Source organism: Ochotona princeps, chromosome 15 (assembly GCF_030435755.1).
Source record: "Ochotona princeps isolate mOchPri1 chromosome 15, mOchPri1.hap1, whole genome shotgun sequence".
Taxonomy (NCBI): domain Eukaryota; kingdom Metazoa; phylum Chordata; class Mammalia; order Lagomorpha; family Ochotonidae; genus Ochotona; species Ochotona princeps.
Window position 1 is genome coordinate 49807711 of NC_080846.1, and position 23466 is coordinate 49831176.

A 23466-nucleotide genomic window follows, 5' to 3' on the forward strand; every position below is an offset into this window, starting at 1 on the left:
CCCTCTCTCTAGGGGAAGTGAGGCGGGTAGCCCAGACCTACAGCTCAGATCCAAGGCCAAGGCAGGGCAGCAGAAACAGAACCCAGGCTGAGCAGCAAATGCCTATGGAAAACTCAGGGGCTGACAGAGCCTAGAGGCCTAAGTCTGGTGTTCTGTTTCGTGCAGTTCTGCACATTTCTTCTCCCCTAGACTACAGTGGAATTTGAGTTCCTGCACCTGGTTTTGCTGCAATGCACAGAGGGACAAGTCGGACAGACACCATGGGCAGTAGTGGTGGAGCCTTAAAGATGCCTGGGGGATGGGAAAACACTCCCACGAACACCACTACGATGGGTCACAGGCAGCTTTGAGGCTTGTATGCCAGGTCTGCTGTCAAGAATGAATTTTACAAGCCCTCTCCAGTAAAATCTCCTGTCACTATTTCTTGCACTCTGTCCCCTCCCAACCTCTTGACGAGGGCAGAAGGTTGAGCAGCAAGCACGAAGGGGAGAAAACAAGTGGAAGGCTATGTGTAGGAGGGAGCTCTTCTTCCCCGCCCCGACAGTCTATCCAGGTGGTGGAGACGAGAGCTGGGTGACGGCCAAGGGAGGAAAGCACGCAGCACATTCCTTCTCCAGCTTTGATCTGAGCAGCATGTACAGCAAAGGATGCAGGGAGTTGAGCAGAACACGCCGGGAATGGGGGGGAAGGTCAGGACAGCGCGGGAGCATTCTTTCCAGAAAGGTGACAGGCGTGTCCCCTGCCTGGCCTCCAGGCCTGCTGGCGGGATTTTAGAAGGAGAAGGAACGGGATGTGCACAGGAGGGTTGGAGGAGTAGGAGCCAGCCACAGAGAAGGTGGAGACTGAAGGATCCCTTGTGATCCCTGAGGTGACCCTGACAGCATCGCTCGGGGACTGGAGAAGTCACAGCAGCCATGTGGAGTTTCTGAGGGGTGAGGAGCCAGGGACGGTGGGGTCTTCACCGGAGGAGCGACCACTTGATCTGCTCTTTGGCCGACTGCAGCACCTGCAGAGGCAAGGAGAGCACTGAGGGCAGGTTGCTGAGGGGCAGGGGTGGGGAGCAGGAAGGGATCTCCTTCCCTGTCCTTAGAAACATTGGGGGCTGGTGGAGCGGGGAATAGAAAATCCCCAAGGAGAGAGGAATGGGAGGAAACTCTTTAAGGCCCTAGAGAGTTGTCAGTTTGGGAGATTCGAAAAAATTTTAAATCCACTGTGGAGATGAAGAGAGAAGAGGTATATACCTAGGATCAGAGAGAACAAACTGGGGGTTACTGGGCATGTGTTAAAGAGGGTATGTCTCACATCCATATGGACTTCTTGGGGAGAATTCCCAGAGAGCAGAAAACAGACTCCCCGCCCCAGCCCGTCAGGTACACCAGCTATCTGCAGTCACGGTAGCAGGATGATCTGCAGAACCCACACATTCTGGGATAGGCAGTTCCAGCGTAGGCCTCATTTGCATAATAAGAGAGAGAGAGTGTGTGTGCACACACACAGACCATCTGCTTAAGGCAAGCCTCTGCTGGGGAATAAATCATAGAAAGTGGCATCAGGCAGCAAGGGTTTGAAGGGTACCGAGCAAGCCTGACAGCCACCACTCACAAGGAAACTGGGAGAAGATTCAGGAGTCAGGTAGGGAGCATTTGGCTATAGGGTCTCAACTCTGGGGTGAGAGGAAGCCAAGGATGATGTGCCTTCCATCTGACACTCAGCCAGACTTGGTGGGTGGGCTGGGAGGCAGGCCTCTTTAGGGACCCCATCCTTCCAGAGAGAGAAGGGACCAAGTCATACCTGAGACACAGTCTGCTCCGTCAGGGGGACATCTTCACCCTGTGACCCAGAGAGAAGCATTTAGTGTGGCAGAAAGCTGGGGGATGACCTGACGGGAGGCTGGGAGTGGGGACCCACGAGGTACTCCTTCCAATGGAAGCGAAGGGCAAATGCCCTAAACCTCAAGTCCCTCCCAGGGACGAGTACAGCCATGGTTTTACTTGGCCACAGGGACCAGGGACACAGAAGTGTCATTCCATCCATCCTCTGCTTCAAGGCAGGAAGTCGTCTTAAAAAGATTTATTCCACCCCAAGTCATCAGCACGTTATGTGATCCTCAACTCCCTCAACCTGGGGGTGGGGAACTTGATTCCCTGGTCTGAGAAGACCTTCCCTGAATATCAATATCGTCAGGCAAAGGATGAGGGGGAGCCAGGGGCAGTTTAATGGATCCCGCAAGGCCTGATGGGTAACGACAGCATGTTAATTTGAAGAAATCAACTGCTGCAGCAGCAGCCTGAGCAGGAGAAGGGGGGCGTGGGGGGCCCCTCTCTCTTGCCACTCAGAGACATATGTTGGAGGAGAAGATTAAACTATGCAAATGGAGCCCACGGCAGTTAAGGGAGAAGATTTCCCATTACCCGGCACTGTCAGCTTTCACTCTGTGGAGGTCAGACCCGGGACATCTTGTGAACATGGAGATGTGCCCTGCTCATCCATCTCTAGCCCCGCAGCATGCTGCTGGTGGGCTCCCTCTGAACCCACTAGTATCTCCCCAGAAAATCCACAACCTCCTGGGGTTAACTCAGAGGCCCCTTCCTGGCATCCCTAGTGCCCAAGTGAGACAAGGTTCTGGCAAGCGGGTACCATCCTGATGCAGAAGGTTTAGCCTTAGTTATGCAAGTCTTTGACAAAGTAGACACTCCTCTGCCTCCAATGATGGGGCCGTCCCCACAGAAGGAGGAAGCTAAACTTCCATCCTTTATAGCCTCAGAAGCAAGACTATCAATTTCTCTTATTTCATTGCTCGTTCAGTAAGTCTGTATTAACTGTCAACTGCACAAAGACTCTATGGGCTGCTAGGTTCCAGGGGAGAAGCAAGCTGCTCCCGCAACCTTCCTATGGGATAGTGAGGAAAGGGAAGAAGGTTGCACGGATTCGATGAGATGAATCCTGGGACAGATTCAGCAGCTCTGGTCCGGGGGGGGGGGGCATCTATGAGTGGATGGGGGTTGGGAGGGGATACAGGGAAACACACTCTTGCTTACCCTTAATGCCACCCGGTGTACCACCTGCTGAGGATCGCTCTCTAGGATCACCCTGCAGAGACAAAGGCAGGTGATGGTTTGCTCTTTCCTGCTGCATCAGCTTTAGGGTGCTCAGGGTACAGGACATTACACACCCTCTCACCCCAGAGCACTTACCCTCCATCTACAATTTCATCCACGGCCAAGAAGAGCCCCTCCATGTTCTCTAGCAGAGCTCGCTTTTCCACATTTTTCCTGAGTCCCCAAGAGAAGAAACAGCCCATGTGTGATTGTACTCCCAGGATACTGTCTGAATTCAAGATCCCAGACAAGTGAATATCTGCAAGAACTCCATGGACACAATGTAAGGTGAAGAACTTTCTAGCTACTCTATTCCAAAATCCTACCTTTTTCCTTTTTTTAGATTTATGTTTATTAGTAAGATTTACAAAGAGGAGGAGAGACAGAATATTTGCATTCACTGGTTCACTCCCCAAGTGGCCACAATAGCCACAGATGAGCTGAACCAAAGCCAGGAGCTTCTTCCAGGTTTCCCATGAGGGTGCAGGGTCCCAAGGCTTTGGGGAGACCACAAGCATGGAGCTGGATGGAAGTGGAGCAGTTGGGACACAAACCAGTGCTCACATGGCATGCTGGCAATTGCAGCATGCCAGCTGCCCCCTCTTCCTACTCTTATTTGCTAAGGATTAGGAATGTCAGGGGGAGATTCTATTCAGAGCTTTCTTTTCTTTCCTACCTACTATGATGCTAGTCATGACATTGCTCATAAACACTGACATTCGTAAGTGGAAAAAAGTAAACGGAGCTAAAACTCAATCTGGAGGAGGCAGGAGCAGGGCTTGCACTCAAGGTCTGACAAACCTGTTAAAGCCCTCTCTGCTCTCCCTCCCTGCAGTGCACCAGTTCTGCTCAGGCCCTGAAAAGCGATCCAAAGGGGGGTGGGGAGTAGGGGAGGGTGGAGGGGGATGGTGAGTAGGGGAGGGTCAGGGAGTTGGGAACTGCCAGGGTCCATGTCCAGCAGTCTCGGATCCGGTGGTTAGTGCATGTGACTTGTCACATCGTCAGATTGACTCTTTCCCTAGATTACCCAAAATGAAGTCTATTCATTCACCTGGCTAAGAAATAAATCATCCCCTTCCTGAGGAAATCTGAGCCATCCGCCCTGCTGGTTCTGCGGGGCTGAGGGCGCCTGCTGTTCCACTCTGGATGACTGTCTGGACTTGGTCACTTGGGAGCTGCAGGGGAATGAGATGCAGGGCCTTCAGGTTTGCAGGCAAGGACTCCATCTCTCCCACTGCCCTCTCCACACGGAGAACAGAGCAGGCTGTGGGGGTGGGTTGGGAGGCGCAGGTAACAGGTACATTCTTCCTGTTCTCCAGAGGGGGAAAAACTCAGGCTTACAAGTGAAAACACGGAGGAGTGTTGCTTCCAATCTGGGTACTGATGTTGCATCGGGGGTACCTCCTTGTGCTTGCCCTTTCCCTATTTCTGAGGTCAAGAATGGAACCCCAGAAAGCATCTCTAGGTGCTCTGTTCTCGGGCAGAGCCACTGGGAATGACAAGAGCAGACAGGCGAGTATGTAAGATTCTGCTCCCTCCCCACCTCCTTCCTTAGGGGGGGAATCACTGCACAGGAGGGAGGGATGCGCTTCATCCAGTCTTCCCCATCTGTCTGAACCATCCTGAGGCAATCTGCCTCGCTTCAAAAACTAAATCAAGTCCCTGAACCCTCTCCTGACCCCCTAGAAATCCTTGGGCCTCAGAACCAGCTACTTGCTCTCTCAAACTGTTGCCAACTGAGCCCTGCTCACCTCAGCATCTGGCTCAACGAATCGAAGAGGCAATTCAGGACAGCCATGAGCATCAGCTGTTGGGAAACAGAGGAGGCAGGGAGATAAAGTTTAGGGTCCTGAACAAGTGGCTACACAGAAACAAAACCTTCTGCCTGGAGCATCCAGTCACATGCACTCAACAGACTCAAAACTGATAGCAAAGCAGGAACAGAACTTGTGGTTTCGCACAAAATAAATTCTGCCCACAGTCCCACAATTCACAGCCTCTTTCAGCTAGAAGTTTCCCGTAACTGTCTTCAACATGTCTTCGCCAATTTGTGTTACCTGATGTCTGAGGCAGAGGATTTGTTAACCAGGCAATAATGCAGGTCAAAGGAAGGCCTTGTCAAAACAAAGCAAAAAGTAACTTCAACCCAAGGAAGCCCTGCAAATTCTAAACATTGTACCTTACTTTTACAGCCAATATAAATCAGCAAAGAGGCAGTCCTCTCAAATTTTCACTTTTGCCTCAAATTTCCCAGGGGGCTTATTTTTGCAAATTTACTCTCCTACAAGTCCCCTCCTCTGCAGCAAATAACTTTCTGGGTGCAGGTAGCAGCTGAGGACTACACCAGTGGACTTTTCAGGTGACTCCCTCAGAATGGATGTGTTCCACACAACCCCGGTGCTGCTGAACTCAGGTAGGAACTCTTTATAAGCAGCCCAAATATCACCACTCTGTCATCTCAACCACACCTCAGAAGTGCAGCCTGAAAACATTACCCAGGGAAGGGTATTCAAGCAACCACAGAGTCTTGTACATGGCGAAAAACTTTCTTTCTGTGCTGATTCACTTGCTGCTGAGTCATTGTAAGGCTGTCCCCGGATGACTTCATTAACCCAGTCCAAATCCAGGGGGAGCCGGCTCACCCAAGCCCCAAGCCAGCAGCCATGTCCCACCTGTGGTTTAGGACTTGAGTTGAGTGACAGCAAAGAGAGCTTGGGGATTCTCACCTCATTTTCATAGGAGCTGCCGATCACATAGAAATAGAGGTCGATACTGCTTTTGTACACCACGGTTAGGCCTTCTAAGAGAGCAATCTCACCTGGTGAGGGGAAAAAGGTGACCTGAGCAGAGAAAGAACATGCGCCTGGTGCGCAGCCATTTTAGGCTGAGGCCAGGCAGGTTAGCATGACCTCCAAAGACTGGAGTTGATTTGTTCTTTTTATTTATTTATTTATTTATTTATTTATTTATTTATTTATTTATTTATTCATTGGGGGGAGCGGTACGGAGGAAGCAGAAGAGAAGTACCAAGTGGAGGAGTCTAGATGTATCTTCTCCTGTAGCCACCTCCTCCCCCTTCTGCCCACTACACTTGTATATGAGACAGGATACTAGTCACTCCTTCGGAGGTGAAAACGCAGAGCGGTCACCTTTACAGACTTCCATTTACCTGCCCTAATGGATGCGGTACAATAAGCAGCGCTGCAGTTAAATTTGTCAAGTGAGGCTCATAAATCCAGGGACTAGACAGGTAGCTAACAGCCAACCTTCCAGCACGGTATTCCCGCGTGAGGTACACTCACCTCCCCATTACATTTCTGAAGAGTTTATTATATGAGGGGAGGAGGGGAAAAAAAGAGAAAGGAAGCAGAGTCATTTCACCCTTTCTCCGCAGTCTTGCTGCCACACCTTCCCACCACGTCCCCCCCAACATGGGGAGCAGTGGAAGGAAAATGACCTACTGTCAGTCCGGTGGGTCTTGTTGAAAATGTTCTTCTCAAAGGCCTTTTGCTCCTTCACACTGGGGTAAGTGTCGTCATAGTACTGGTCAGAGAGAAGAGACACACAGGGTTGGGTCAGCAGAGCTAGGAGTCAAGAATGATCAGTGCACTTGGCCCTGGGATTTGCCTTTCCCTCCTGCAAGGCCTGGAGCAAGGGAGAAATACTGATCTATGGAAGACTGCAGAATCTGGGAGTGGGCAAGTGTTAAGTGTAAAGGAGCTGCTAGCGCAAGCAACCTCACCTACTGTTTAAGGCTCTGCTCCCATCTGTATTCTGGGAGGATTGTCCCAACAGCACTTCCATCAAGCCCTCCCTAGGAGCAGTGCCAGAACACAGAAAATGCTGCAAGCACAGGCCGCTTCCTTCAGATCCTTACCTACTATACACAGTTCAAGAAAAGGGGGGAGGGGGTGACTGGCTGTGAAACGCTCCTCACAGGAAGGCAATTCTGCTTTCTTTGCTTCAAATGGAGAGGAGCCAGGGCGATCTAGCTTGTCGCTGAGCCCACTCCCAAGCTCTCCCTGGCAAGGGGCGGAGGTGCAGGCTGCTAAATCGTGCTGCTCTTCAGGGGCTAATCCGTCGCAGTCAGCTGAAGACCTATGCCAGGTCTGGCATTTTGTAACTGGATAACTGTTTCAAAAGGTGTCCTGCATAGTTACATCCAATTACAGGGAGGAACAGCTGGTGAATTCTAAACTAATCTCTACCTGCTGATTGATTTATGCTGTGCTCGCCCGGAGCTAATACACCAGGGACAGAAGAAATTTCTACATGAGAGGGAGAACACGGAGGCAGAGAGGGGTGTCATCTTTCCTGCTTTTCAATGGACCTGAAGTTGGAACCAGAAGGCTGGGGAAGCAAGAAAGGCAAACAACACACTTGCTGATGACTGTAGACATACACAGGGCTAGACTACTGAAACTGCAGAATTCTCTGGAAAAGCTCCAGCAAGGTGCAAGGGCAGAAGGGGAGAGGTCAGGGTGATGGACATGGGCAGGCTGTTTCTAACAACCAGACACTGCTCAACTCAGGAACTCAGGTTCCAAAGCTGTTCCCTGCCATGAAGCTGGTGATGAAGGAGGTTACATTCTACGAAGAAAAGGAGGAGAAGCAGCATGAGGAACAGCTAAAATGTGCGGCCGACCTCGAGTGCTCAAGATAAGATGGAAGAAGTCTCATGGAGGATCGTGAATGAATAGGGCCAGTCCCAATATTTCAATCTCAGCAGAAGTCTTTGCCCTGTTCACAAAGTAATTTGAAAGAGAGTCTCACCTTGGCAAAAAGTCGATCTCCATCGTTGTCCAGAATCAGGATGGCTTTGACAGTATACAGGGAGGGTTCCTGAAGAGACAGGAACACACCTTCAGACCCATGACTCCAACACCACCAGCAAACCTGCTCCCCTTTGGGCTGCCTCTCTGTCCCCCTTTCTCAGCATGACTCCATTTTTCACTTTCCCCACTGAAAATGACCACTGGTGAATGCACTTGGGTGAGGGAAGGGAGCATTTCAACAGGGGCCTCCCAGCAGCCACAGACACGCATTTTCTCACACTCACACAGGGCTTCATCAAGGTGGGTCAAGCTATTATCTCCCAATGTTACCGTACAGTTATTTTCAAAATTACCCTCCTTCCCTGATCTCCCATGCACAGGTGGCCATGGAATGGGATCAGATTAATTAATAGGCACTGCACGAGGCCATTCGGAAAGAGTAAATTGCCCTAGCACACTTGAAAGTTTCTGCAGTCCCAATGCAGTGGCAATGCAGAGGCATAAAACAAGCCTTCCCCAACTCACCCACGCACAGCGTAGAGAGAAATGAGCATTTGTGTGCGCTGGCACACACAGGCACACCAGCTCTGAATGCAACCCAGCCACAAAGCCATTTTCCAAAAACTCTCCCCCGCTACCCGACTCCCCCAAGAGCCACCGCCACTAACAAACTCACAAAACCCAAACTACACCTAGGGGAGTTAAGAAGTGGGGAGGGGGAGATCTTAAACGCACTCTGGAGACTGGAGACAGAGAGCAGTAGAAGGTTTTCTTTCACCATCAAGAACTAAGCTTAGGATACCAGCTCTCAGACAGATCTATAGCCTTGGCCTTCATGGTTACATTAAAACAAAAAACAGAAAACACCATCCCAGTCCCCAGGGCAAGCTTCTCATTCCACCAGGGCTGGTTTGACCAGGGGCTCGCTCTCCGCCCTACCCCTGCAGCGGCAAGGGTGAACTACTTTAGGGAAAACGGGGAGGGGACGTGGCGGCTGTGGGAGGAAGGTGAAGGCAGTCTGCATTCCATCACTTCACAAGCCACTGATATATATCCCTGTGCCATGAGAGGAGGCTACTGCTCCGCTACCTCTTTCCTGGCCTTAGGAAAACCACAGCCCACACAAAGACCAAACATTTCTTTGAGCACGTGTTTAACAAAGACCCAAGAATGAGGAGGAAAAAAAATACAAAATCATTGCCAAGAACCCAAAAACTGTGGCCTCTATACAGGTGAACTGTCCTATGAGGCTTCAAGAGGTGTATGGTTCCACAGAAAAGAACCCAGCTTGAACAGGGGAAGATGGGAGGATTACAAACACAAGTACAGGGCCCGGCACGGTAGACTAGCAGCTAGAGTTCTCGCACACAGGATCCCAAAAGGATGTCAGTTCCTGCTTCCCAACTAGCTCCCTGCTTGTGGCCTGGGAAAGTAGTGGAGGATGGCCCAAAGCCTTGGAACCCTGCACCCACGTGGGAGACCCAGAGCAGGCTCCAGGTCAGCTCAGCTCTGGCCTTTGTGGCCACTTGGGGAGTGAATCAACAAACGGAAGATCCTCTCTGTCTCTCCTCATCTCTACATATAACTTTCCAATAAAAATAAATCTTACAAAAAAAAACCAAAGCCAAACACAAATACAGGAAACCCAGTCTTTTGACAACAAAGGGACAGAAAATGTAAGATTTCCCCATTTGATTTCTTGAGGACAACTATTTTTGTGTTTTGTTCATTGATTTAGCCTAGGACAATGTGTGACATGTACTAAACACTCAGTATTTGGTGAGTAATTAAGAGATAAAGGAAGTTTGAGAATAAAAATTTGATATAGTAAAATTAAACTCTCACATATAAGCATATTTTCTGGTGTGGCTGTTTTTGGGGCTATTACTACCAACTTTATCTTTCCTTTGATAAATATTCCTTGTAAGATGCCCACTCTATATATTTTTTCTGATTTATTTATCTTAAAAGCAGCATGACCAATGGAGAGAGATCTCCCATTGGCTGGTTTACTCCCCAAATGCCTGGCTAAACCAGGCTGAATCCAGGAGCCGGGCACTCTATGGAGTCTCCAGTGTGTGTGTGTGTGGGGGGGGGGGCAGAAACCCAAGGACTTTGGCCAGAATCTGCTGCTTTTCCAAGTATGTTAGCAGGAAACAGAGCAGTCAGGACTAGAACTCAGATATGGGATGTTGGCGTTCCAAGCACACTGTGCCACAAGGTCTATGTTATACTCTGGAATAAACAAAAACAAGAGGAACTCCTTTCAAAACTCTGCTGCTTAACAGAGGGAACGCGAGTCTGGACAAAAACAGCCACAAATAGGGCCCTGAGGCGTGGCCTCGCAGCTAACGTCCTTGGCTTGAATGCCCCGGGATCCCATATGGGTGCAGGTTCCAATCCCGGCAGCTACACTTCCCATCCAGCTCCCTGCCTGTGGCCTGGGAAAGCAGCTGAGGATGGCCCAAAGATTTGGGACCCTGCACCGGCATGGGAGACCTGGAAGAGGTTCCTGGTTCCCGGCTTCAGATCGGCATGGCCCTTGCGGTCACTTGGGGATTGAATCACCAGACGGAAGATCTTCCTCTCTGTCTCTCCTCCTCTATGTATATCTGACTTTGTAATAAAAATAAATAAATCTTAAAAAAAAAAAAAGCCGGGCCCGGCAGCATGGCCTAGCGGCTAAAGTCCTCGCCTTGAAAGCCCCGGGATCCCATATGGGCGCCGGTTCTAATCCCGGCTGCTCCACTTCCCATCCAGCTCCCTGCTTGTGGCCTGGGAAGGCAGTTGAGGACGGCCCAAGGCTTTGGGACCCTGCACCCATGTGGGAGACCCGGAAGAGTTTCCTGGTTCCCGGCTTCGGATCGGCGCACCGACTCATTGCGGCTCACTTGGGGAGTGAATCATCGGATGGAAGATCTCCCTCTCTGTCTCTCCTCCTCCTCTCTGTATGTCGGCTTTCCAATAATAATAAAAAATCTAAAGAAAAAAAGAAAAAAAAAAGAAAAGCCACAAAAAAAAAAGAAAAGCCACAAATAAAAAGCAGCTCTCCTAACTCCTCACAGATATTCCCATAAAGCAGGCTCAGTTCTACATCAACCTGGATCCTCAATTTGCCAAAAGGGATACACAATAGTTTCCTTAATGGGAGGGTAATTGGGGTGGGTGTAATGGATCCAGTCCCAGCTACTCTGCTTCTGATCTAGTTCCCTGTTAATATTCCTGACAGAGCATCAGATGATAGCCCAAGTGATTAGGCCCCTGTCATCAATGTGGGTGACCCAGATAGAATTTCTGGCTCCTGGCTTCCACCTGGCTCTGTCCTGACGGTTGCAACCATTTGGGAGAATGAACCAGGGACAGAAGATCTCTCTCTCTCTCTCATCTTTCTGTCATTTTGTTTTCCAAATAAATAAATCCTACAACAACGAGAAGCAAATAACTTTTCCTAAAGCTTTTTCCCCTGGAAATCTTTGGCTTTCTTAGTCTACTTACATTCACAGCAACCTTAGAAAGCGGTCTGTTGGCTTAAACTGATCTGGCATAGGTAACTGGTTCTCGCAACCACAGTCTGCCATACCTGGAAGGAACAAAAACCCAAAGAAAAGCCAAGCCCTAATGGTCACTAGCCAGCTGAGAGAGGGAGAGTCATGCTCTGTGGCCGACAGGTTGCCAGTCCCCAAGCAGCCATGCCAGCCAAAGAGGAAACACATCCCTGGTGCTGTTCCCACTCCTGCCTCCTTCCCTTGGCTTCCTGGAAGGTACCGTCACGGAAAACAGAAGCCCTGGATTTTCCTGGGAAAGATCAAAGGCAAGCTAAGGAAGGTGAGGCAGAAGACCAATTTTGACTGAAAGAGGAAAGAAGGCACCACCGAAAAAACTGCTCATTGCCAACTTCCAAAGGAACAAAGCTGCGAAGTTGGGCCAAGAGCTGAAAGGCTGCCTTGCTCCTCTGCCCTGCTACAGCTGCAGCCCACAACTTCTCCTTTACTTCTCCTGCCACCTCCTGTCTGCAGCTGGTTCCACTTCAGCCTGGGGCCCTTACCACTCAGGAGAGGCGCAGGGCAGAAGTTTCCCTGGTGCTATAAAACCAGCCAGTTTAAAGGCCCCAGAAGCCATTACTGGTAATGAAATTGCATTTTAAGTTTTTTGCAAAGGGCAGGTTTATAAATAACTCTCAGCTACTAAGAAGTGGGTTTCCTGGACAATAGACCAGGTGTGACCTTGTAACATATTAAAGGCTGATTGCTGAGAAAGACTCTACAAGCTCTGGGCCATTTTTTTTTTTAAATGCCTATTCTTCCCTCCCACTCCCAAAATGGGCAGCTGCTAGAAAGCTTTCGAGACAAAGTTCTGTGATGCACTGACTTTCGGAGAGCCACAGCCTGAGTGTAAAACAGAACTTCACCTCAAATGCTAATGGCGCCTAGGAATGATGTATAGGCAGGCTGCTTGGTGGGAGGCTCGGTGGCTGGGACCGAGTTTCATGTATGTTTTGATTATCAAGAACAATAGAATGCACTCCTCAGGACAGCTGAAACATTATCAAACAAGCAACCAGGCGGCTGCCAACGAGCCTTTGATCTCAACCAGGGGCTTCTGAAGCCTGGTGAAAGACATCAGCATCTTCCAGAAAGAACCCTTTCTCCAATATAAAGAGGATGAGGGAAGGAGTCGCTCCTAGTGCTGCCCCCTGTGGGCCCTCGCGATGACCTGCAGCTTCCTGGGGAATTTTCATCCGCAGAAGTATTTAAAAGGCAGCTTCAGGTGAAAAGCTTGTCTTGAAAGTCAAACAGGTAGAAAGGGACTCTGAAAGAAAGAGTCCACTCATAATGCATGCAGTAAGAGAACACTACTGGGTAAGATCTTGCTGTGTCACCAAAAACCTGGGGGAATAGTGTTCGAAGCACATAGACAAGATATTTGGGAAATGTGCTTATTTCTGTCAGTGGGAACAAAACCAAGAAGCCTTTATGGAGCTAGAAGACCTGATCCACAACTGAAAGCATAAGAAAGAATCTGGTTGAGATTTCTGAAAGTTCTTCCTTCCCAACTTAAAAAGAAACCCCAAGGGCCCCCTCCAAGAGAGGGTACCTGCAGCAACTGCATCAAGAAGCACTTATCTCACTCCTATTTATAAAGTCAAAGCAAGACAGTAAAAACTAGAAGGATGAATTTTCAGATTTCACACGGCTAAGCAGGCGTTTTGCTCCCTGACTCGGTGCCAACATTTTAAAAATGAAAAGCTGCTGTGGCGTTAAGAGCTCCAGTTTGCCAGCAGTAAGCTCATGGACTTCAGAAGGGGTGGGGGTGATTAACTAAAGGCTGTGACAAGGAGGAGCTGCTTTCACCGGCCAGATTCGATCCAAGCACAGTTCAGGGAAGATGAGGAACCACTGGCAGCACAGAACATTACCCAGCTGACACAAGACCAAATATTGATTATGAGGAGGAAATAACATGTGTCTTAGGAAGAAATGATGGCAGGAGACAGCCAGGATCTTCTGATGCTGTATAAATACAAAATATGAAAAGCACACCAGCCGAGAACCCTGACATTATCGAAAATGCCTCGAAACTCCTGGGTTAGCCATTAACGCCCGCTCTCCCTTTCTCTTAGATTCAGTTCCTCATCAGAGAAATGAGAGGCTTGACCTAGATCAGTTAAGGTTAATACCTTTTTTGAGTTACAGCAGACTCTGCTGATAAGCTTCTGAGATCTATGGGCCTTGGACCCTGCAAAATACACATTCTCAAATTTTTATGATTTTATGAGTTCAGAGACTCTACTTCAGAATTAAACAAGTTTCTTTCTTTAAGATAAAAAAGACGGGGTGGGAAGGGGGTGAGGAGACAGCGGCAATGAGTGATACCTTTGTAAATCAGCCCCCTTCCTCTGCCTTGCATCCAGTAACGACTTCAGTAAGTGTGTGGCCTTCATAAATTAATAAATATAATTGAGAAAACCTACACAGCCAGCAGGGGGAGTAGAGGCCAGCAGCATACTTCTCCCACTTGCAGCCACTAGATTTGGTGACAAGAATGGGCAGGACACTGGTAACCAAGCCCCACACTTTTCAAGGAAAGCAAAGGCTCAGGCCCTTTCTTAAAATGTAGAATGCCCACCTGCTATGGAATTTTTTACCCAGAGGTCAAAGCTCCAAATTCATCAACTATCCTGGCAGTTAGAGTCCCAGAAATGAGGCGCCAAGCAACACCGCTGGGATGACGAACTGGACAAGCAGAAACCAGACCATCTTTCAAAGCTGAGACAACAGAGGCACTTTCCGCCTGGGCCACTGTGGTAGCACTTATCTTTCAGCAAAACAAAACAAAACAAAAACAAAAAAACAACAACAGCAGCAACAGAAACCCAAACAGAAAGAAATTCGTTTCTGGGCCCACTGCTTCCCCATATCTGCTCCTGAAATGAAAGGCCTCTGGGAGTGTGAACTGACAGCTTCTGTGTCCACCTGTGAGTCTCTGCTCCAAATCACACCCTGAGGCAGAAGGCCCTCCTTTCCTCTGGTCCCGGGTTCAAGCTCAAAACTATAGCCTAGTGGCTAAATCCTGGCCTTGCATCCACCATGATCCCCTCTGGGCACTGGTTCGTGTCCCAGCTGCTCCATTTCCCTTCCCATCCCATCCAGCTCCCTGCTTACGGTCTGGGAAAGCAGTGGAGGATGGCCCAAGATCTTGGGACCCTGCACCTATGTGGGAGACCCAGAAGAAGCTCCTGGTTCCTGGCTTCGAATCGGCTCATCTTTGGCCATTGTGGCCACTTGGGAAGTGAATCATCAGATGGATGTATCTCCTCTCTGTAAATCTGACTTTCCAAAAATATCAGGGACAGCCCAAAGCCTTGGGACCCTGCACCCGTGTGGAGACCCAGAAGAAGTTCCTGGTTCCTGGCTTCAGATCAGCTCATCTCCAGCCATTGCAACCACTTGAGTAGTGAACTAGTGGATGGAAGATCTTTCTCTCTGTACCTCCTTCTGTTTATCTGCCTTTCCAATTAAAAAACAACAACAATAAAACAAAAACCAAAAACAAAACCACACCACTCGCTAGACAAGAACTGGGAGATGAGTGGTTCACAGCACTAGCCAGACCAACTGGCTGTGGATGAGGATGCCAGCCCAGCCAGGGAGAAAGTGGAGAAGCCAGATAAGGAGGCGGGCTTCAAGTGCAGCTTCAGCTTCAATGGCTGATGTCACACAATAGAGGGAAGCTCTTGAAGACATGGGTGTGCTCAAACACCAGAAGAGGTGCACAGGCTGTGGAATTTAATAGCAGGTGAGATCCCTCTGGGCACGTGGTATAGGAGACAACCTACCCTGCCCCAAAGGGGGCGGAAGGGTGGCAGAATGTGGCAGGGTCCCTCCAGCAGAGCATCCGCTAATAGTGTTTGGGGATGCAGGCTCTCAAGCCACCCATCGGCTGGCTACCTTGTGGCATGTGCCTTCCCTCTTTCCAATTCTTCCACCACAAGTAGTGAGGTAGAGATCTGACTGTTTATGTACCTATTCTGGTTCCCTTTTCCACAACTGGTTTTCTTGCTGACACCCAACTCTGCCCAAGTCATGCCAGTAAACAAACAGTAGCAAGTATGGAGATGAAAATGACCCTCAAACTGCCACCGGGTGCCCTCCAATATCTGGATAATTGCATCCATCCCTCACCTCCAGGGAAGACCCAGCTCCTCCAGGGTCTGGTTTTCCTCATGCGGAAGGCCCCCTCCTTCTCTTCTGACCATGTGACAGCTCCCCTAGACCCTTGATGTAATTTATACCTTGCCAGGGACCAACTCTTTCCCACCACAGTGAAGGAGAGGGGAAAAAATATATATAAATACGTCGGAAATCTATAACGAGGTCTTCTTGGAGGGCAAGGCATGGGGAGAGTTAGAAGCAGCATCAATTGCTCTTTGGGGGTTTTAGTTCAAGCTAAGGTCTGCTTCCAGCAATCAACCATTAAAACAAGCCGGCCAGAGTAACAGCACAGTTTATTCTGATCATTTAATTTGAAGTGTCAATAAATTAAACTTCAATCAATTAAACTAGGTGTGCAATAACCCAGATGGACACCCCGACACCAACATAATCACAATAAAAATTTTTATGGCTGCCGGGGACCTTACCGGGGGCAGTGCTGGCAAGGCGCGCCCTAGCTGAGAAATATATCTCCACAGTGCAGGAATGAGGAGATTGCTTCTCCTAACGAAATGGAGGGGCCAGGCACCAGCAAGGGCGCAGCTGGGAGAGGAGCACAGGGGACTGCCAGGCACGAGATGGGAGTGCTTTGGGGGCTTAATGTAATTGATACCTTTGCCCAGAGCAGAGGGAGGGGGCATTTAGGCCAAGTACTTCTACTGTTAGTGCCAAAGGAATTTAACAAAAGCCCCCATTAAGATGATTCAGGAAGCAAAGGCCATTGAGCAGGATCAACCTTTAGGAGTCATCAATGTATTCTGCCCAGCTTCCTCCCCTGTTTATACCAGTACTTTAGGCACTTTGGATGGCCTGACTTTTGAATGTGGTTTAGAATTTCAGGATCTTGTCATTGTTTTAGGATGAAATATTAAGGAGTGAGAAAGGGTAGAATTCTAAGTCTAGTCTGCGAAGCACTGGAAAAGTACTCAGAAGGCAAATCCAGAGAGGATTAGCAAAAATGAAACCTACGTACAAAGATTTAAGGATCCAAACTGCTGGAATAATTAAGCTTTGAGGGAGGAAAAAAAAAGTAAAGGGGGAAGGGTGGAAAGGGCTAAGTCATTACCCTGAAGATTATGAATGGAGAGGGGTGACCCGCAGACATCTCTTCACATGCACAATTGAAAAGGGGAAAACGGGCCTGGGAAAGCAGTGGAGGACGGCCCAAGGCTTTGGGACCCTACACCCACGTGGGAGACCTGGAAGAGGTTCCTGGTTCCTGGCTTCGGATCGGCGCAGCACCGGCCGTTGCGGCTCACTTGGGGAGTGAATCATCGGATGGAAGAGCTTCCTCTCTGTCTCTCCTCCTGTCTGTATACTGACTTTGTAATAAAATATATAAATCTTTAAAAAAAAAAAAAATAAAGAAAAGGGGAAAACAGGCAGGCATGGCAGGTGAGAGAAAGCTGTGTCCAGCAGGCAGACAGCCACTTAGGCAGCCTTGAGGACTGAAGGACAGAGGGTCTTCTCCCTCAGAGATGACAAGACTTGAAAGCCTGCCTGGAAGCTAAGTGGGGATGGATCACGTCATCCAAGAAGGAAATAAGGTGCAGGGAGGGAAGCATAAGTGGAGGACACAGTTAAGACATCGCTTGGGATCCCTGTGTCCCATAGCAGAGCACCTGGGCTTCAGTCTCAGCTCCACTTCGACTCCAGCTTCCTTGTTAATGCCCATCCTCAGAGGCAGCACACAGCTGGAGTACTGGGGTTCTTGCCAACTGTATGGGAGACGCTGAGGGAGTTCTGGGCTCCTAATGTCAGCCTGGCCCAACCCTGCTACTACAGGCATTTGAGGAGTGAACCAGCAAATGAAAGATGTCTCTCTCTCTCTCTTTTTCAAGACTTATTTATTTTTACTGGAAAGGCAGACACACAGAAAGAAGGAGACACAGATAGAAAGATCTTCCATAGCTGGTTCACTTCCCCAACTGGCTGTAACAGCTGGAACAGAGCCAATCCGAAGCTAGGGGCCGGGAACTTCCTCCAGGTCTCCACACAGGTACAGGATTCCAAGGCTTTGGGCTGTCCTCGACTGCTTTTCCAGGCCACAAGCAGGGAGCTGGATGGGAACCAGCTGAGACGGAACCAGAACCCATATGGGATCCTAGCAGATACAAGGCAAGAACTTTACCTGCTAGGCTATTGCACTGGGCCCTGTCTCTCTTTCATCAGCTGTCTCTGCCTTTCAAATAAACATACACAGTTTTTAAAATGTGATCCATTGTAAAGTAGCTAAATGAAGAAAACCTATGGTTGTTCGTTAAGTTTTCAAAATTAGAACGAATTCTTTGGAACCCCTCTTACTTACCCTGCCCTTCTCAAGATCCTACAGCTGGGCCCGGCGGCGTGGCCTAGCGGCTGAAGTCCTCGCCTTGAACGCCCCGGAATCCCAGATGGGCGCTGGTTCTAATCCCGATGGCTCCACTTCCCATCCAGCTCCCTGCCTGTGGCCTGGGAAAGCAGTGGAGGACGGCCCAAGGCTTTTGGACCCTGCACCCGTGTGGGAGACCCGGAAGAGGTTCCTGGTTCCCGGCTTCGGATCGGCGCGCACCGGCCGTTGTGGCTCACTTGGGGAGTGAATCATCGGACGGAAGATCTTCCTCTCTGTCTCTCCTCCTCTGTGTATATCTGACTTTGTGATCAAATAAATAAATCTTTAAAAAAAAAAAAAGATCCTACAGCTGTATACCACGTAGAGGTAAGGACAGAAGAACATGCTTTGACCACATTTTCCCAGAGATAAAAATGTGAAAGGAGGAAGCCTGCAGGAGCCTGTTCTGCCTCAGTAACAGCTCGTTACATCCTACCTGGGCACAGTAAGCTCTGGTTCACCGAAGGCTGCAAGTAAGATTCAGGTATTCCTCACATTCTCATAACAGACATCAGAAAATGCCACTGACCAGATGAAGGAGGGAATGAGATACAAAACAAGTAGTGGGGAAAGTAGAATGTAGAATAAAAAACGGAATAAAATCTTGCAGGTTCATTTTGAGGGTTATAAGAAGAATTAGGAAAAATCACCTGATTCTCAAGGTTTCTCACCTGAACCACTGAATACAGAAATTATGTAATTGTTGTTCTCTCACTTCTCCCAAAGAAGGTTGAATTCTAATTGTAAATACAAAAGGATGATTTTTTTTTCAAAAAGATTTATTTATTTGACAGGGTTACAGAGAGAAGTGGATAGAAGCAGTGGAGGGTGGGGAGAAAGACAATCTTATTTGCTGGTTCACTGCCCAGATGGCTTCAACAGCCTGGGCTGGGCTAGGAACCAGGAGCTGTGTTCTGGTCTCCCACATGGGTGGCAGGGCCCCAAACACTTAGGTCATCTTCAGGGAGGTCATCTAGCAGGGAGCTGGGTCGGAGGTGCAGCAGCTGGGACCCGAACCGTATGGGAAGTCAACGAAATTGTAAAGAGAAAAAAAAAAATGTTGAAAAGAGCTCACACAGATGAAGAAAAATGTTAAATACCCAAGAATTTGAGAGACTAGCATAGCACTGACACCTGTTGCCCCCAAGAAAAACGTTTTCTATAACTGAAAGTGTTAGTTGTTGAAGTGACAATTCTGTATGTTGCAGAGGTTAAAAAAAAAGCGAGCGAGCGAGAGAGGGCCCAGCATGATAGCGTAGTGGTTAAAGTCCTCGCCTTGCATGCGCCAGGATCCCATATGGTTGCCGGTTCTAACCCCGGGAGCCCCATTTCCCATCCAGCTCCCTGCTTGTGGCCTGGGAAAGGAGTTGAAGACGGCCCAAATCCTTGGGACCCTGCACCCACACGGGAGACCGGGAAGAGCTCCTGGCTCCCTGGCTTTGGATTGGCTCAGCTTCAGCCGATGCGCTCAGGTGAAAGATCTTCCTCTCTGTCTCTTCTCCTCTCTGTATATCCGCCTCTCCAATAAATAAATAAATAATCTTAAAAAAAAAAAAAAGAGAGTATCCACAGTAACACCAGATAGACTTGGTCTGGAAGGATGAGGAAATCAAAACTTAATCTTGATAAATAATTCGTTGCTCCTTTTTTAAGATTTATTTTATCTATTTGAAAGGCAGAGTGACAGAGCTAGAGATCCATCTTTCATACACTGGCTCACTCTTCAAATAGCTGCAATGGCCAGGGTTGGGCCAGACAGAAACCAGGAATTGCATCTGGGCTATCATCCACTGCCTTCCCAGACACATCAGCAGGGAGCTGGATTGAAGGCAGTGTAGGCTGGGACTGGAACCCACACTCCACTACAGGATGCCAGCATCTCAGGTGGCAGCTTAACCTGATAACCCACAAGACCTGCCCCAGTCAAGTCCAGGGCATCTGGTCAAATTAGCAGCCTGTGAAAGCGGCATCTTAAGCACAGGTTAAAGTGGAGGACTAGGGCTCAGCGCAGTAGCCTAGCGGCTAAAGTCCTCGCCTTACATGCACGGGGATCCCACATGGGCACGGTTCACATCCTGGGTCTCTCTTATGGGTACTGGGTCCCAAGGCTTTGGGCCATCCTCCACTGCTTTCCCAGACCACAAGCAGGGAGCTGGGTGGGATGTAGAACTGCCTGGTGTACATATGGCATCTGATCCCAGTGGTTGCAATGCGAGGATTTAGCCACTGAGCTGTTTAGCCAGGCCCAGAAGACTTCCTTCTAAACGTACGTATGGAGCAGTCTAAACACTTCCAAAGAATCCAATTCTCTAGACCCTATCCTAGGCTACTACCTGGCTAAGAAAACTCAAAGCCCACCTGCTACAGAAAACACTCCAAACTTCAAGCTTTTGAGCTTAAGAACCCATACCATGAGAATAAATTTTATCGTGGCTATTTTAAAAGGTGAATTAAAGCCTATGACTCTCTTTTACCTGGTGAGGACCAGAATAGAAGAGAAAGCTTCTTAGAAGAGAGAGAGACTGTACAGGGCTGGTCACTAAATTCCTAGACCTGTACACACAGACACACACAAACCTTCCAATTTAAGACAGACGACTTTTCAAATAGATGCTTTGGTCCAGTTCCAAAGAAAAGGTAACAGATATTTTGTTGGAGCACACGAAAAGTAGCCTCTAGATAAGAGTGCTAACACAGGGCCCGGCGGCGCAGTGGCCTAGCAGCTAAAGTCCTCGCCTTGAAAGCCCCGGGATCCCATATGGGCGCCGGTTCTAATCCCGGCAGCTCCAATTCCCATCCAGCTCCCTGCTTGTAGCCTGGGAAAGCAGGCGAGGACGGCCCAATGCATTGGGACCCTGCACCCGCGTGGGAGACCCGGAAGAGGTTCCGGGTTCCTGGCTTCGGATCTGCGCGCACCGACCCGTTGCGGCTCACTTGGGGAGTGAATCATCGGACAGAAGATCTTCCTCTCTGTATATCTGGCCGTAATAAAATGAATAAATCTTAAAAAAAAAAAAAAAAAAAAAAAAAAAGAGTGCTAACACACTTCTTGAAACACCACAATGTTCCTATAACCAGAGGGGGAGAAACAGCACGAGAACCCTACCTGAGAATCCCTCAAGTCCAAACGGGGTTGGGAAAAGGAGAACAGAATAAAGAAACCAGGCTATCCCTATGAGGAATTTCAGAACTTGGATGGAATACTGATTCTTCATCCTGACAGATATCACAGGGGATATGAGGAGACGAAAGTAAAAACAGTTTCTTGGAAAGGACTAAAACGGGGATTTATCAATGGGAAGTCAAACTTTAAGAACCATCGGGGGCTATCTGTGATTAAGAAAACAAAATATGTATTCTAGCCTTATAATTTGGAGGCGAATGTGGAGGTTTCGGCAGAAATTAGGACGTCACTCACGAGGCTGAGAAGTCAAAGGGCAGCCGAAGCAAACCTAACCAGCACGCCTGCGACCCTAAGTGTGCTGGGAGCCGTGTATTCCCCTCAATTTCGCACAGACTCGGAGCCCTCTCCCCTACTCCGCTTCCTCCGGCACTAGGCCACACGCTTATTCCAGGGCCGGCACATCCCTCGGCTCCCGAGGATCATCCAGACGCTGCTGTCTTCCCCTCCCAGCTCGGCCTGAACCCTGACTCCCGCCCCTCCGGCCACGGTAGCAGCTCCGCAGCCCCTCCGGCTCCTACCAAAATCAGCGCCTCCATCTTGCCTCGCAGCTGATGCCGACGTGGAGTCGCAAAAGCAACGACGTCGCTGATTGGACATACGTCTTACTCAAACCCCGCCCCTTGTGAGGATCGTTGGATAGGAACAAACTAGCCATTGCCACCTTGACCAATCAGTGTCTTCTCATGCTTAGCGGAAGCAAGCCATCCAGCCAGAGGGCGCAGGTATTTGATTGTCAGCTTGAACATTCAATAAAACGGCAAAGTCTCACGACTTACTGGGAAGGAGGTCAGTGGGGCGGGATTGTTTCCATGGGGAACAGAGGAAGCGATTGCTAACTTCCGATTGGTGGAACTAAGGACACGTGATACCATGACCTCATTAGTGCGCACTCCCTTTAGAGGGCGCTGTGCCTCCTTGGTCTTTGCCTGCGCAAATCCTACGTCAAGGTCGGTCCCCGGTGCCGCCGTCGTTACGTCTTCCTTGTCCCCGGTTGCTGTGGCAGAGTTCACTCGTCTTCAGCATCCACACTGAAAGTCTCCCCACCGGTAGAGTTAGAGTTTCGACAGATGCCGAAAGATAACTAGATAAACGAAGGTCACCCGGAGCGCAGAACCACAAGGTCCCGCAGGTGAAGTGCTGGCTTTGGCAGGCCCCACGGATGAATAAGAAACAAACAAACAAAAAAAAACCTCCCAAAACAGATTTCCTTTGGTTCAACGTCGAAGTCGCATGTTGGAGCTGTGGAGACCAGAGAGAATAGAAAGGACTGAAGAATAAAAATAGCAGAACAAGTTGGGGTACAGGGAATAGGGTCTGCGGTTTTCCAGTAGGGACAAGCATTGCAAAATGAGAAAAGAGAAGTTTGCCGAATGCAGGGATTTCACAATAGGGAAGAGTTTTTAATGAAGTTTATCTTTTCCTTACCCCTGCGCCTTGGTTCAATGCCTCCCTTAGGCCACAGAATCTATTGTTTTATTAATCCCAAATGGATCCTCCCCCTCCCCATCTCATTTACAAATTTTCCTGTTCTCCAAGAAGAGAGTCTAAACTTCACTGTGAGGGTTTTTTTTTTTCTAATACTTTCAGCGTAAAGTCAGAAAAAAAGAATAAAGCAATACAGAACCACTGAGCTATTATGTACCATTAAGGAAAATAAATGATGGAGTTCCAAAGCTCCATGTTTAAGCTGGCCCCCCTTCACCTGCTTATTGTGGCATCTGGGTGAGCAAATCAGAGAATGGAAGATCTCTCCCTCCCTGTCTCACCCCCTTTCTCTCTCTCGCTCTGTATTTCAATTAAATAAATAAATATCTTTTTAAAATATTAAAAAATGTGTTCAACCGTGGGTTTGGGGCAAAAGCAGCTCCCTGCAGTGTGGCAGCTGTGGGAGGTGCCCCAGCCAGGCCGAACCCAATGCTGGGGACTCAGGCCAAAGTCACTGTCGACAGGTGGTGACCAAGTCCTAGGTTTTCTGCTGCCAGCGCACCAAGTGGTGCCAGGCTCTGCCTGTTGGCCCCCGGTGGCGAGCTCTGGGATTGTTAGGATATGTAATTGCTGCCTAGGAACATCCATGGATAAGGCCAGTGTGAGTGTAGGTGAGGGATGAATTCTCTGTGATTCCCAGCAACCGGGTCACAGAACTTGCTGGCAAGAATTAGGAATGAGACCTGGTGGTTTGGAGGGGAGAGGCCACAAGATCTATTTGGGCCAGACTGATTCACCGGCCCAAATGGGAATCCTGAGATGGGCTGTTAGTGTAGAGCATCACTGACTGCCACACACCAGTCCACATGAAAACTATGGCTGGGGGCCTGTCTGGCAGGGC

At 49.1% G+C, this 23466-nt stretch overlaps 1 protein-coding gene across 1 annotated transcript; it reads right to left on the reverse strand.

Moving 5' to 3' along the window:
* Window positions 1–605: 605 nt before the first annotated feature.
* COPZ1 (COPI coat complex subunit zeta 1) lies at window positions 606–21847 on the reverse strand. The gene is made up of 9 exons (XM_004583147.3): window positions 21659–21847; window positions 7872–7940; window positions 6560–6641; window positions 5825–5916; window positions 4850–4905; window positions 3195–3272; window positions 3039–3090; window positions 1792–1830; window positions 606–1006 (listed from the first exon to the last, which is right to left on the reverse strand). The coding sequence occupies exons 1-9, from the start codon at window positions 21674–21676 to the stop codon at window positions 959–961; spliced, it is 534 nt and encodes a 177-aa protein (XP_004583204.1). The 5' UTR covers window positions 21677–21847; the 3' UTR covers window positions 606–958.
* Between the last annotated feature and the right edge of the window lie 1619 nt (window positions 21848–23466).